Below are 14,386 nucleotides of genomic sequence, written 5' to 3'. Positions count from 1 at the left end.
AAAAAAAAAAAAAAAAAAAAAAAAAATTTTAGAAGCCTTCATCTTAGTCCTAATCTTAGTAGGTGGGAGAGGATGGCCCAACCCTAATGAGATAAAGGGAAATTGCAAAACGAGGATACCAATAATCCCAAGCCTCCCTTCACCCCTTAGGGAAGTATGTAAAACTAGCCATTGACACTTTAATCTTCAGATGCGCCTCCAGCCACAGTCCTGATGGATTCTCATCTTTTGCACTGACTGCCTACGATATTTCTACCGAATTTAGCTATCTACAACAATTCCCCCTCTGAAGAGGTATCCCTAACTGCGGTTAGGGGAGAAGGGGCGTAGTTTCCATCAGCCGCTTTGGTCTGAGGGGTTGGTGTAGGGGAAACCGCAGTTAACAATCTGCTTAACTCTGCTCACTTTCACTACAATACAGGCTAAAGGCAGGTACAGTACTTTATTCTACTTATTCTCTAGCACTTAAAATACTACCTGCTGGCACACAGTAGGAATTCAATAAATAATTTAAAAATAAATGATTATAAAATGCTACAGTTGGCTGTCCAATTTTTAAAAATAATTTTGGAGGGCTGAGGATATAGCCCAGCGGTAAAGCACTCAGAATGTGTGAGACCCTGGGCTCAACTCGCAGCATCTCCTCCCCTCAAATGTTAAGGTCTGACCTTCACGGTTCATACCTGTCCCATGCGTAAGTACTACAGCCCAGATCAACATGGAGACAACATTTGCAGTCCACATTTCTCCGCACCTCAAAACTACCCAGCGCTGCAAACAGTCCCTAGAGCAACTAAATGTACTTCTTTACTGGTGTGATGAGGGGGAGGGTAGCTGGCAGCGGCAAAGCTTTGCTGAAGGCTGGTGCCAGGCGGGCGCTGCAGACGGCTTTCCACGTGTTCTCTCATGTGACCCTGGCAATGACCTCATCCGGCCAGGGCACCACCCTCTCCATAGAGGGAGAAACAGCACGACGACATGGGCTAGCAAGTGCAGGAAAGTAACGGAGTGCTTCCTCCAACACTAATGTCACTTACCTTCATAAATCCACTTACCTAGCCATTCCTCCAACACAATTTATAAACTTATTTTAGAAATTTAAAAACTAAGGTAAACATAATCTAGTGATCACACAAATCCTCTACAGACAGGCCTCTGGATTAACGTCAATACATACTTACTGCTCGTGTAGAGGACTTTTGAGAGGGTCATTTCCAGGACTGCCCCACGGCTTCCTTCACCAATCATGTGCAACTTCGAGATTAAAACAAAACAGAAAAGTGTAGAGTGACTCTTCAGATACTGCCCACATAAACCATGAGCATATTTCTATGGGATGAGTACATAATCTTTGCTTTATAACTCTTCAACATTTTGGTTATAAAATCTGTAGCATCAAGACCTTATCTGCCTATTGGCATTTTAAGTTAATGAGTTCTGGAAGCAATAATTTGAAACAACTGAAATTCATAGTACTTATGAATATAAAAATGTCTAAATATGCACATATTCACATTTTAAGAAATACCTTACATAAAATCAAATTTCAGATTACCAAGCATGGAAAGTCTTTACGTGTTGTCTGCCCTGCCTTCTATCTAGATGCCCCCCAAAGCCTCATGTGCTCATATGTGGGGCTTTTGTAAGGTGACTGGATCATGGGTGTGTGATGCGGATTAGGCCACCAATGGGTTTATAGCTAGCGTAATGCTGGGAGGTGAAGCCTGGTGGGAAGAGGGTCACTGTGTGTGGCCTGGAATATATATCCCTCCTCACGCCTTGATTCTACATGCCTCCTGCCTGCCCTGCCATAGACTGTTTCTCCTCTGCAATGCTCCTCTGCCATGCCACCAGCCTTGGAGCCAGCTGACTATGAACTCTACAAACTGTGAACCAAAATAAAACTCTCCTTCTTTAACTTTGGGTGTCAGTATCTGACAGAAGAAGAACTGAAAGTTAAGAGGCTGTGACCATGACCCCAAAATTCATGCCTGAGTAGACTTAACTGACCTTGAGATAGATACAGATGCATATATAGATATATTTATCAGGAGGCAAATTGTGATTGACAAAGGTCTCACCTTAACTTGGTCTTGAACATTCAGCAACAAAAGGATATAACCAGAGATACTGAGTAATAACATACAGTATGAGTACACCAGGGGCTCCAGTCACACTGGCCCTGCTGACAGCTTCAAGGGCCAGCTGGTTACAGGGCCAGCGGTATGACATGGCTCCTTCCCCAGTCTGCCCTTCCATTCTATTGCTCATGGTTTGGCCATATATGCTTTAATCTCTTCTTGGCAAAGTCTGTTTATTCTCGCCTAGAGGCTGCCACACTCCAAGTAGTCATACAGAGAAACCCCTTATAAAGGTGCTGAGCCTCATCAGAGGAACCTTCCGGCTGAGGCTTCCATCAGCTACTTTCCATGCATGGCCCCATTCGGCTCAAAGAAGCCAGACTGGTCATCTCCACTACCCCAACAGCAGTGAGATGGTTGTCTCAGGAGGGGTTGGTGGCAGTAGAGGGAAAAGATAGGATGAAGGCTTGAGCTTCGTTAGAAGTTAATGGAGAGACTTACTAAGGTCAGTGGCCTCTGCAGGTTAGGCTCAAGCAATTAAAAAGACAAAGACAGCTAGCGGGCCAGGGATATAGCTCAGCGGCACAAACGCCTGCCGGGCAAGCTCAAGGTCCTGAGTTTGACTCCCGGTACCAAAAGTAAAACAACAAAGACAGATAGACTCCAGCAATCAGGGAAAAAAAAGGCAAAAAAACTAAACTCAGGAAGGTTCCAAGTAGAACATAAGCCCCTTTATTTCATACTTAAGCCTAAACTACTTGTCCCCAAACATGCACCCTCCACCATCCTAGCCTCCACCAAACAGGAAAGATCACGTGACTCGAAGAGATCCAAGGGAATGACGAAAGACAGCCAATGAGCCAATCAGATTCCAGGAGCCTACATGGACTAGGAACTCAATGAAAAGGAGCTGCCGACAAAAATCCACGAGTATTTCACTTTCGCATGCCCCCTACTCATCCAGAGCAGCTATCTGTCATCTCTCTCTTCCCCCTTTATCTCCACCTTCAAATACATCATCTTCTCTTAGCTAAAAACAGAAACAAAAACTGGGTGTTGGGTATTTTGTCCTAGCGATGACAAAGTAACTATGAGACACCTCACTGTCTGTGTACTAAAACAAACTGCTTATCGTTAGAGGCCAGACCCACATGGTGAGTTCCGCAAATACAGCACGTTAGGATAATAAAAGTATGGATAAGCTGCAAAAGTAGCAACCAACCTCGTCTACGACAACCAGACCCAGACTACTAATCCTTCCAGTTTCAATCAAGGAGTTCACCAGGCTATGTGCTTTCTCAATCGTGGCAATGTATAGTGATTTCTTCTCCCTTCTTTTAGTCGGGGGAAATCGTCCTTTGCTTCCCGCATACTCTTCAACAAAGAAACCGAGTTCTAGACCGAAACTTGACAAACCTGAAATCTAAACATTAGTTAAGATAAACAAAAACACAAATAAAAAAGAACTCTATTAATAGTCACAGGGACTTTTCTGAAAAGCTAAGCTAGGGCTTAATACCAATTGATGGGAACTGACCACACACTAGATATACATGTCTAAGAAACACCATAAAAATAAGGGGTTGGTCTTTCCAAACAAATGTAACTTTTAAAGTACATAATAAAGGTGAAAATAAATTTCAGTTATTTTCTTTGATGTCAAAAAGCAGAACTCATTTATATTTTTTTATTAACACTGCTTTTTTTTTCTTTTTGAGACAGGGTCTCGCTACGCAGTTCAGGCTGGCCTTGAGCTCACTTTGTAGCCCAGGCTGGCCTCGAGCTTGCAATGATCCTCTTGCCTCAGCCTCCCCAGCGCCGGGATTACAGGCGTGTGCCACCATGCCTGGCAAAACGCATTAATATTAATTAAAAAGTTGGTTAGTTTCTGCTTTTTTATCCCATATCCCATTTAAGATGTTGAGTCATCCACCAGTTTAGAAAAAATAAAACTTCCTAGATACATAACTAGTATATGAAGCAAACTCAAGTAGTATGCTGCTTTTGCATTTTGTAAATATTAATTCTCCATCATTAAGAGATACTTTATAGTCAACAGAAAGTTATTATTCACACTAACATTTAGCTTTTAATGTCATTACATTAGCCACATTTGTTTAAAAACATACCTTTTCTTGGACAAGTGCCACATAAGGAAGGATCATTAAAACATCTTTTCGGCGGCAAAGCAATTCCTGTAGCATCAGGATCTCAGCTACAAGGGTTTTCCCACCATTTGTTGGCAAGGAATAAATTAGATTTTTTCGTTCTTGCACACAACTCAGTGTTAAGCAGGTATGTTGCCATTCTGCGAAATTTAGGGGAGGAAAAAGGAACTCAGTGTGAAGTACTGCATGTTGTGGAATTTAAAGAAGAAAAGGCATTAGCTTCCTCTTCCATATTCTCAATCTCAAGAAAGTTTGCTATGAAGGAAAAATCGAACCCTTCCTTCTGTGGCAATCATCGCATAAGGGTAAATGCACTATAAAGTCAATATTAAATGTAACTATCCCAAATGCCCATGGCCGGAGTCTAGCTCAGGCCTGGCCAGTGGACAGGGAACAAGGAACAAGTCACCATCAGCTGCAGATTTAGGAGACTCTAGCAGGACAGGAAGAGCCCTGGGGCACAAAGGGCATCTCAGCACACCAGAGGAGCAAAAGACACCAAAGGACCTGTGTGAACAAGGCCTTCCTGCCTGGCGTGGTGGCGCATGCCTGTAATCCCAGCACTTGGGAGGCTGAGGCAGGAGGATTGTTGTGAGTTGGGGACCAGCCTGGGCTACAAAGTGAGCTCAAGGCCGGCCTGAACTGCATAGTGAGACCCTGTCTCAAAAAGACAAAAAAAATAAGGCCTTCTTATATTTTGCAAGATTGTTCAAGTTCACCTTCCTCATTAATCCAAATGCCATCTTAGAAATAGGAGAAATAAAAAGGGAGAAGGAAAGGTGCTGGCTTTGGTGGCATACACCTGTAATCCCAGCACCTGGGAGGCTGAGGCAGGAGGATCACAGTGAGTTCAACACAAGCCTGGGCTACATAGTGAGTTCAAGCCCATTTTGAATTACATAGTGAGATCCTGTCTCAAAAAAAAAGAAAAAAAAAGGAAAGAAAAGAAGAGAAATAGAGGGGGAAAACACCCATGAGGTTTTGCATACACCAATAAAAATTTCAACTCTCTTGGGGATCTGAACTTTGAATGGTTCTAATACATTTTAAACCGCTGAGATGGTTTAAACCATAAAACACTAGGATTACTGGATTTACCTGCACACCTTGGCTTCATTCAAACAATTTAGCAAGGTGAGATTCATAAAAACAGATCAGATCCAAGACATGGTGTAAACAATAGGATGGCTGTTTTGTAGAATAATATAACAATGTATAAAAGCATAAAAAAAATCTTCAAAATGTGTATTAGTATTTTATCTTTAGAAAAACAGACAAGCTGGGCACGGTGGCAAGTCCGTAATCCAGCACTTGGGAGCCTGAGGCACGAGGATCGCTGTGAGTTTGAGGCCAGCCTGGGCTACATAGTTCAAGGGCGGTCTAAACTACATAGCAAGACCTTGTTTGAAAAAACAAACAAACAAAAAATTAAATTATAAGAATTATTAGCTGGGTGTGGTGGCACACACCTGTAATCCCATCACTCAGAAGGCTGAGGCAGGAGGATCATCAGAAGTTTGAGGCCAGCCTGGGCTACACAATGAGTTCAAGGCCAGCCTGAAATTCTATCTCAAAATAACTCCCCCAAAAGAACAGAATAGGATGTATCTCAAAGGTATTAGTAATAGTTATGTCTGAATGAAAGTTTGGGGTGACTTTTTTCTAGTGAGTACCAGATATTTATGAAGGACTACTTTTTTTCTTTCTTTTGCATTGCTAAAGATTGAACCCAGGGCCCCACACACACTACCACAGGGAAGTGCTCTATTGCAGAGCCCTATCCTCAGCCCTATATTTTTTTTCTTTAGAGATATTTCAAAAATGCTTGAGTGGGGCTTGCTCAGCATGCACAAGGCTCTCAGTTAGATCCCTGGCACCAAATAAATTTAAAAAAAAAACTTAAATTTACTATGTAGTACTTAAATACTATTTGAGACTATCCTCTATCTGTACACAGTAAGTAACAAATGGTATCAGCTTCGCTCTCAACAGTCACATAAAACACACTAAGCACACAGTTCCATGGTAAAAAGGCAAAGCAGACGGTGTAGGGTGTATAATGTAGAGGTTCATGTCAGAATGCCAGGTAGGTGGGGGCAACACAGGCTGCTGAGTGCACCCAGGGGGTCTGAGCCAGTGGCGAGGCTGAGAACAGGCACTGTACAAGTCTCCAGGTGACACCCAAGCTGTGCGTTAGAATCTGCACTTTGAGAATCACTGCTTTAGTGTAGTAAAAATCAGCACATGCACCTATGCCTTAAACTTCCCATGTTATTAAACCATATTTACATGTAAAAAGAGCACTGAAGCAAGGTGTAGTGGTACACATCTGTAAACCCAGCACTCAGAGGCTGAGACAGGAGGACTGCAGCAAGTTCAAGGCCAGCTTGGGCTACATAGCGAGACCCCATCTCAAAAAAAAAAAGGGCTGGGGATATAGCTCAGTGTAGAGCTCTGGGTTCAATCTCCAGTCCCAGGAAGTTATTAAATTCTTAGCTAGAAGCTATCAGTGTAACCACTGACAGCCATTACAATATCTAATTTAGCACGTCTGTGACAAAGAATGCGACTTGCACAAGTATTATCCCATTTTACAGATGGGACGTGAAGTTTAACATTCATAAGATGACCAGCAACCTCCAGCAGCTGGGAGTCTATTAGAGCACACACAGTGCTAGCTACATACACAACAGGCAAATGCTGGAGGAGTCTCGGCTTCGGGGAATCCATTCCGGCAGGAGACACAGAGAGTACCGGGCTAAGAGAACAGCGGAGCGGAGAGCGCTAACAGCTGCTTCACAGCCAATGCAGCCCGTCAGCTCTCAAACCACGACCCTCACAATTTAGAGTACCTTAGATTCCGGGAGAGGCTGGGATTAGACTGCGTCCTGAGTCCTACTCCTTCCTGCTCGTGTTCCCCGAGATAAGAACCCACACTTTTATATGTGATTTATGTAAGGTCTTTCAGATTCCAACAGGTGTTCAGAAATAATTATGAAGGGACAGTTGATGGGCTCATCTCCCAGTATGGGGGCAACTGTTCCTTCGTTGTAAAAAAAAAATGGTACAAATGAAAATATATGAAAGGACCCAGGATTTAAAACAAAAAACATTACAAGACACAGTGTGGTTACTACTATGGTATTTCTTTGTAGTTAAATCTGAACTGGAGTTGTCTTTAAAGATGCTTATTTGCCAGGCATGGTGGCACACACCTATCATCCCAGCCTTGAGGAGGCTGAGGCAGGAGAACCGCTGTTAGTTTGAGGCCAGGCCAGTATGCGCTACATAGTGAGACCCTATCTCAAACCAAAAATGAATACATAAATAATAAATTAACAAATAAATAAAGATGCTTACTTTGGGGTAGAGGGTACCAGGAATCAAACTCAGGACCTCGAGCTTGCCAGGCAGGCACTGTGCTGCCGAGCTACCTCCCCAGCGCCATGATACTTACTTTTAACCAACAGTATTACTGACTTCATTCAAGACATCTGAATGTTCAGAGGAATTTTCAGCAAGTCAATTTTGGTCGATTAAACAGAACCAGCCAGTAACGGCTGAGGAATCTGTGAAGCAGCTAGAAAATCAGACCAAAAAAATTCAGGAGCAACATGTCAAGAAAGGAGAATATCGAGAAGGGTGTGGTCATAAGCAGGTAAGCTGCTGGGAAGTCAGACAGGGCAACAGGACAGGGGTCAGTGGGCGTGGGAGGGATGGGAGGGGGAGGAAGAACTACTGGGGGCAAGAAAGGCGACAATAAAACGACTGCTTTGAGAAGTGTGACTTTAGGGAAGAGGTTCCACAGTGGCAGCACAGGAAGGGAAGGTGGAGAGACAGCCGACATTTTTGTTTTTCAAGTTGAGACCATGGAAACATTTGTTGCTATTACTTGTGCTAATATTACGACAAGGATGGACAATTTTGATTTCACTCCAGCCCAAACCATTACCATATAAGTTTTCAATTCCTTTGAACTGAACATAAAGGTCTCTCACTTTGCTGGGTAATGAATAAAAAGGGCCAAGGTCATCAGACGATGACTCAATTGTCCTCTTAGCAACAGTAAGCTCTTCACAGAGGAGAGCCTCTTTGAGCTGTTTATTCCTAGAAAATACTGGTGTTTGGGCCTTGGCATTTCCAGTCATGGCACTTTTTAGATACTCTTTAATGCTTTTTCTCCTATTTGTGTCTGAACTAGTTTGGATTTTAGGAGACAATTCATCATTTCGCTTGTGTTGCAATTCTTCACTCCCAGTCTTGTGACAGGATGGGCCCTGGTCCCTTTCTTGAGCGGATTGGTGGTGCAAATCACATGAAGGGTTCTGCAGGTTTTCAAAGTATAAAACCTGGGAAGATGGCACGTCATACAAAGGGTCATCTCCAGGTTCAGCAGCGACACCTTCACACCCAGGCTGGTTCTCCGTCTGCTCATCAGTTTCACGGTCAGTCAAGTCACTTACATGAGTAACACTAAGCTTGTTTTTGATGCTCTCTTTGCAAAGATCTTCAGTGGCAAAGTCTGTAGCATGTTCTCCCCGTTCAGGAAGTTGCATGTATTTCTGTTCTAGGTCCTCAACTTGGGCTAAAATGGAATTTTCACTAAAGCTATCATAGTCTCCAAACATGTCCTCTTCACTGTCATAATGCTGAAAAGAAAACAAAAATATTTATGAGCAAGTCCAGTTTCATTAAGAATAAAAGCTGAAAGGGCTGGGAATATAGCTCAGTGGAACAGCACTTGCTTAGCATGCTTGAGGCCCCAGGTTAAAGCTCCAGTATGGATTGAGAAAAAAAATCAAAAATAAAAGCTTCAGTTTAGGGCTGTAAGATGCAAGCTAACCTATGAATAACATTATCAGCATTGTTTCACAGATTAAAAAAATGGAAGCCCAGACAAGTGAAGTAACTTGCCCAACACTTCTCTGGTAGTTTGATAGGGATTCTCTTCTCTCTCTTCTGCAGCTGGCACTGAACCCAGGGCCCAGCAGACTACCACTGTGCCACCCTCCAGCCCCCAGGACTCCCCTTGTTAAACCCATTACAAACAATAGATATCTATAGGGATGTCAGTGCTCTACCAGCTTTTGGTAACTGCAACATTCCCCTAGCAGGCTCTCAGGACAGTAGAAAGAGAAATTCCATTTGACCCAGCTATTCCCCTTCTAGGTCTCTTCTCAAAAGAGCTAAAGACATCGTTTCACAGGGTTACATGTACACCCATGTTTCTAGCAGCACCATTTATCATAGGTAAATTTTGGAAACAGGCTAAATGCCCATCAACAGATGAATAAATAAAGGAAATGTGGTGTTTATACACAACGGAGTACTACTCAGCCATAAAGATAAAGTTGAGGTATTCATAGGTAAATGGATGCACAAGAGACCATAATATTAAGTGAAATAAGTCAGATACACTAGTTGAAATATCTCATGATTTTTTATATGAAAAACTCGAAGGTGTGTATATATATATGTACATATATATATATAAACTCGGTGTGGTGGCGCACACCTGTAATCCATGCACTCGGGAGGCTGAGCAAGAGGACTGCTGCAAGTTTGATGTCAGCTTGGGCTACACAGTGAGCTCAAGGCCCGTCTGAATTACACAGCAAGACCCTGCCTAAAAACAAAGCATATATACAGTACCGAGAGAGCGAGAGCGCGAGAGGGCGAGAGGGCGAGAAGGCTCGTGAGCTCGCGAGGGCTCGCACGGAGGGGGCGGGGCAGGGAGAGAAGGAGAGCAAGAGAGCGAGCGGGAAAGGGCAAAAGATAAACAGGAAGTGGGGAGCTCTTTTTCAAATGGATGGGAGAACAAGAGCTGGGGGGAGGAGGGAAGAGAGAAGGGGATGGACAAAAAAAAGGAAAGGGGAAAAAATGATGAAAATACAGCTTTTGCAAATGGCAACAGGACCAAGAGTTTGAAGGCGCAGGAAAGAGGAAGAGTCAAACGTGTACTAATAAAAATAAGACTGGCCTGTAACGAAATCATGTTGCACCACCAAACACAAGGAAACTGTTGTGAACGTAGAACTGAGACAGCATGCACTCGGACTGGGGGTGGGCTACTACACTGCGGAGCGCTAAGCTTAGGGTAGCCGCACAGCGACGCGATTAACAACACAGCACTCCACGCACAGCGCCCGATTACTGCTGTGACCCCTAGACAGTAACGCTAGTTTCACACAGTGACCCGAGAGTGAATGTGTTTCAAAGCAGGAGGCGCAGCAGAGTCCGAGGCCCCGTTGGAGCCCGCGCTGCCCATCTGAGACGGGGCAGTGCCTCATCAGGGCCCACCCACAGCGGCCCGAGGGGGAGAGCACCAGGGGAAGCCGCCAGCCAACCGCTCGACTGCTGCCACCTGGAAGGAAGCGGCCCAGCCCAAAGCCCCGCGCCTGGTCTCCCGCCCGGGCCGGGTCGTCTTCCCCCCAGGTGAACGGGACGGCCCAGGGCTGCACCTCCGCCGGCTGCGCGGTCTTTCTCCGCCGGCCCCCGGCCCCCGCGTCCTCCTCTTCGGCCTCAGCGGGGGCTGTGCACGCGCTCGCCAAGCCTGGCCGGGTCCTCTTGCGGACACACACCCGCCGGCGGATGCGGGACGCGCCTTCCTCCATGGCGCGGCCCGCCCGACCGCGTTCCCGGAGATCCAGCCGCCAAACTCAAGGGCTGGGGAGCGTGACGGGCGGGGCAGCGGCAGCGAAGGGAAAAAACGGCGCCCGCATCTTCATCCGCCTCAAATTTATTCCCTGGGCTCCCTAACCGGAAGCTGGGGCGCTAGCGCAGGTGCACGCGTTTTTCGGTCCTACCTTGTCACGTGACACCCTGTACCGGGAGAGCGCTCCCCCCCCCCTCGCCCCCGCCCGGGTGCTGCGCATGCACATTGGAAACCCACTTACTCTGCGGCGCTCCCAAGCGTCCGCCTAGGAACCTTTGAATGGAGTACAAGGTCTCGCGGGGGAGTGTACCGGGAGGGACCCATCGGGAGGCTTTAGAGAAAGGAAAGGAAGAGGAGGGACGGGAAATCATGGCTGCTGTGGTCGTCGGCTGCAGCGGTCTAGGGAGGAAGAAGTTGACACCCTGGATAACGGCTGCTGTCTGCCTCACATATCCCGGAACTCAAACGGGTAAAGTGTCCATGGTGGCACTGCAGCGATTGCCTTGGCCATGTCACTTTTAGCAAAACTATGCCCGTTTCTAGGCAATTAAGTTTCTCCCAGAAGGGTGGGAATCTGTAATGACCGATGGCTGATGCAGGGGATGTGAAACGACCAGCTCTTGTTAAATTTTAAACACTGAAAGAAAGAGCGGATGGAATGGCTTTTTAAAAGACTCAAGGATTTCCTAAACCTGGCAAGAGAGGCACATTTCCAGAGTCACCCATCAGCAAATTACGTATTTCTAATCCCGGATCACAGCGAAATTGTAACGCAGACCCTCATCTCTGTAATTCCTGCAGTGCTATTTTCAATGTGCGTCTCCATCAGTAACTGCTCTCTAGAGAGAGTATGTTACTCATTTTCCCTTTGGTAAAACAATGACTATGGGTTGATTCTTCAGTGCCTGTTTGCATTAAAATCTGTCTTGATGGATATGGTGGCGCGTGCCTGTAATCCTAGAGTATTAGGGAGAAACGTGCGTTCAAAACCAGACTGGGCAGTTTAGCTAGATTATCTCAATGAAAAGGGTGGGGATGAAGCTTAGTGTGGCTTCTAGCCTATCTGAAGCGTTGTTTCAATCTCCCGCAAAACAAAACCAGACCACCTGTCTCTATGTAACGAAGGGAAAGTAAATGTCAGGAAGAGAGCAGGTGAGAAGTTTTACGAGAGGGAAAATATATGCCCTTGGGAATTAGCTAGTCTTACACTATCCCAAATCCTACTTACAGCTTGTTAATGAGTTATTGTGAGTGTAAATATAAAACATATTGTGTCTCTTGATTTGTCTTCATAAAAACAAAAATCTGTAGCTACTCAACTAACAAATAATTGGTTTATTGGTCTTTCTGTTTAATTGCAGTGCTATGGAGGAGAGGTTGTTCACAGTATAAACAGGTAACCAGCAATGAAAACATGGTAAGGATTATTTTTTTCTTTTAAGGCACTTGCGAATATGACCAAATTCTTGTATTTCAGCAACTTGGTCTTCAACTATAAGAATAAAATTAGCATTACTGAGTGTGGAAATGATCACTTACTGATTATAATAACTTAAATTTTGAAATAAGAAATTTCCTAGACTCCTAGAAAGAAGCATGACATCTGTAATCCCATATTTTTCTTCCTAGATATTTGTGATTTGGGAATTTCAAAGTGCGGTTTGAGTGCATAGAATAATTATAGATAAGTGAACAAAGACATTGTCCTACCTTTGTCTCAGTCATTACTATTGGTGGGCTGTCTTACTAAATAAGAGGTCAAAATTAGTTTTACATCAGGATATTTAATACTTTTTTCTTCTAACCTAGAGGTGCATTTGGATGGGTTTAAAGTACTGGCATGGACTTGGGCAGCACAGGTTTTCTTGTTACACACAAAATTAATTTGAGGGGCTGGGGATTTAGCTCAGCGGCACAGTGCCTGCCTGGCAAGCATGAGGTCGTGAGTTCGATTCCCAGTACCGGAAAAAAAACCAAAAAAGAAAAAAAAAACTAATTTGACACACATTGTACCATACAAAGTACTTAGCTTGGTGTTGAGTAGGAATACAGTCAGGGACTTGTCTCGTCCCTCTATGTTTTCATCTTGGTCATCTGATTCACACATCAGACTTTAGGGAGAATAAAGGAGGGTGTCTTAGTTATTTATCTTGTTGCTAGGACAAAATACCACACACGAGTTTAAGAGGGAAGGGTTATTTCAGCTTACAGTTTGTAGAGGTTGTAGTCCATAGATGACTGGCTCCAGGGAAGGACAGCATGGCAAAGGGGTGTCACAGAGGAGAAACAGTCCATGGCAGGACAAGCAGGAAGCAGTGTGCAGCAGCCACCTTCTTTCCCTTTTAGTCCATCTAGGTTGCAAGCTTTTTAGCTAGTGCCACCCATACCCAGGGTAAGCCTTCCTGTTAGCCATACTTAGAACTCTGGTAAACCAATTGGTGGACTAATCCCATTATCACACCCATCATCCAATATCATATGCCTATGATCCAGCCACACACAAAAGTACCACCTATGGAAACTTTGGGGGGACATCTAGATATAAGCCATAACTGTGTACTCTTTTTCAGGTCATAAATCCCCCTGAAACTCTGTTTTGTTTTGTTTTGGTTTTTATCTTTTTGAGGCAGGGTCTCACTATGCAAGTCACACTGGCCTTGAACTCACTTTGTAGCCCAGGCTGGCCTCAAACTCACAGTGATCCTCCTGCTTCAGCCTCCCGAGTGCTGGGATTTCAGGTGTATGCCACCAAACCCAGCAATCCCACTGAGACTCTTAGTGAAAGCTATGGATGCTTTCCACAGAAAAAGACAGAGACATAGTCATTGGAAATTTTGTGTACAGTTATGGAGAATAATGGGCTTTAAAACCATTTGTCATTTGGGAACTTCTAGTGCTGGGGGAGCATGGTGGAGGCCCTGGGTTCAATTCTCAGTACCACAAAAGAAACAAGAAACATCTCTTACTGGAGACACCCATTTTGACCCAAGTGGGGAGGCACTGTGATGGAAAAGCAGTATGGAAGCTGAAGCCAGAAAGGGTGATACCACCTTGTATACCAGCTGGGTGTGGTGACACCTATCTGTATTCCCAGCACTCTGGGAGGCTGAGGCAGGACGATCAAAAGTTTGAGTGCAGCCTGGGCAACTTAGTGAGATTGTCTCATAATAAAAATGTTTTTAAGAGGCTGGGGATATACATCAGTGTGAAGGCCCTGGGTTCAATCTCCAATACAACAAAAACAAAAATCCAAACTTAAGAGTAGTGAGGTAGGAGGATCGCTGGCAGTTCAAGGACAGCCTGAACTACACAGCGAGATCCTGTCTCAGAAAACCAAAGAATAAATTAATAAGAAAAACAGGGATGGATAAACTATAGTATTAAGTGATTATACTAACCTAGAAATGCCATATGTTGTTTAATACACCATAAGTTTTTCTTAATTTAAGATTAAATGAATTTTTTTTTTTTTTTTTTTTTTT

The 14,386-nt window shown here is 44.4% G+C and overlaps 2 protein-coding genes across 7 annotated transcripts in view; one reads left to right on the top strand and one right to left on the bottom strand.

The window, feature by feature from the left end:
* The window catches only part of Helq (helicase, POLQ-like), a 41,748-nt gene extending 30,609 nt beyond the window's left edge, over window positions 1-11,139 (bottom strand). For 2 of the 5 annotated variants that reach the window (XR_001230734.1, XM_005401382.2), the window contains exons 1-5: window positions 10,711-11,049; window positions 8,202-8,898; window positions 4,211-4,389; window positions 3,304-3,504; window positions 1,182-1,254 (exon numbers count right to left, since the gene is read on the bottom strand). Coding sequence is in view for 3 of the 5 variants with exons in the window: in XM_005401382.2 (XP_005401439.1) it covers window positions 1,182-1,254; window positions 3,304-3,504; window positions 4,211-4,389; window positions 8,202-8,898; window positions 10,711-10,863 (1,303 nt within the window). In the remaining 2 variants the exon portion in view is untranslated. The other 3 variants (XM_013502753.1, XM_005401384.2, XM_013502754.1) reach the window with 3 other exon arrangements.
* An 83-nt stretch (window positions 11,140-11,222) lies between these two features.
* Window positions 11,223-14,386, top strand: part of Mrps18c (mitochondrial ribosomal protein S18C) — a 6,327-nt gene continuing 3,163 nt past the window's right edge. Inside the window, exons 1-2 of one of the 2 annotated variants that reach the window (XM_013502756.1) lie at window positions 11,223-11,373; window positions 12,266-12,321. In XM_013502756.1, coding sequence (XP_013358210.1) covers window positions 11,274-11,373; window positions 12,266-12,321 — 156 coding nt within the window. In that variant the 5' untranslated portion in view covers window positions 11,223-11,273. The remainder of the gene's footprint in view (window positions 11,374-12,265; window positions 12,322-14,386) is intronic. The other variant, XM_005401385.2, reaches the window with a different exon arrangement.

The sequence above is a fragment of the Chinchilla lanigera genome, unplaced genomic scaffold (genome assembly GCF_000276665.1).
Source record: "Chinchilla lanigera isolate Chin_1 unplaced genomic scaffold, ChiLan1.0 scaffold00073, whole genome shotgun sequence".
Classification (NCBI taxonomy): Eukaryota; Metazoa; Chordata; class Mammalia; order Rodentia; family Chinchillidae; genus Chinchilla; species Chinchilla lanigera.
Note: the sequence above shows the minus strand (reverse complement) of the source record. Positions and strands in the feature narration are given on the sequence as shown.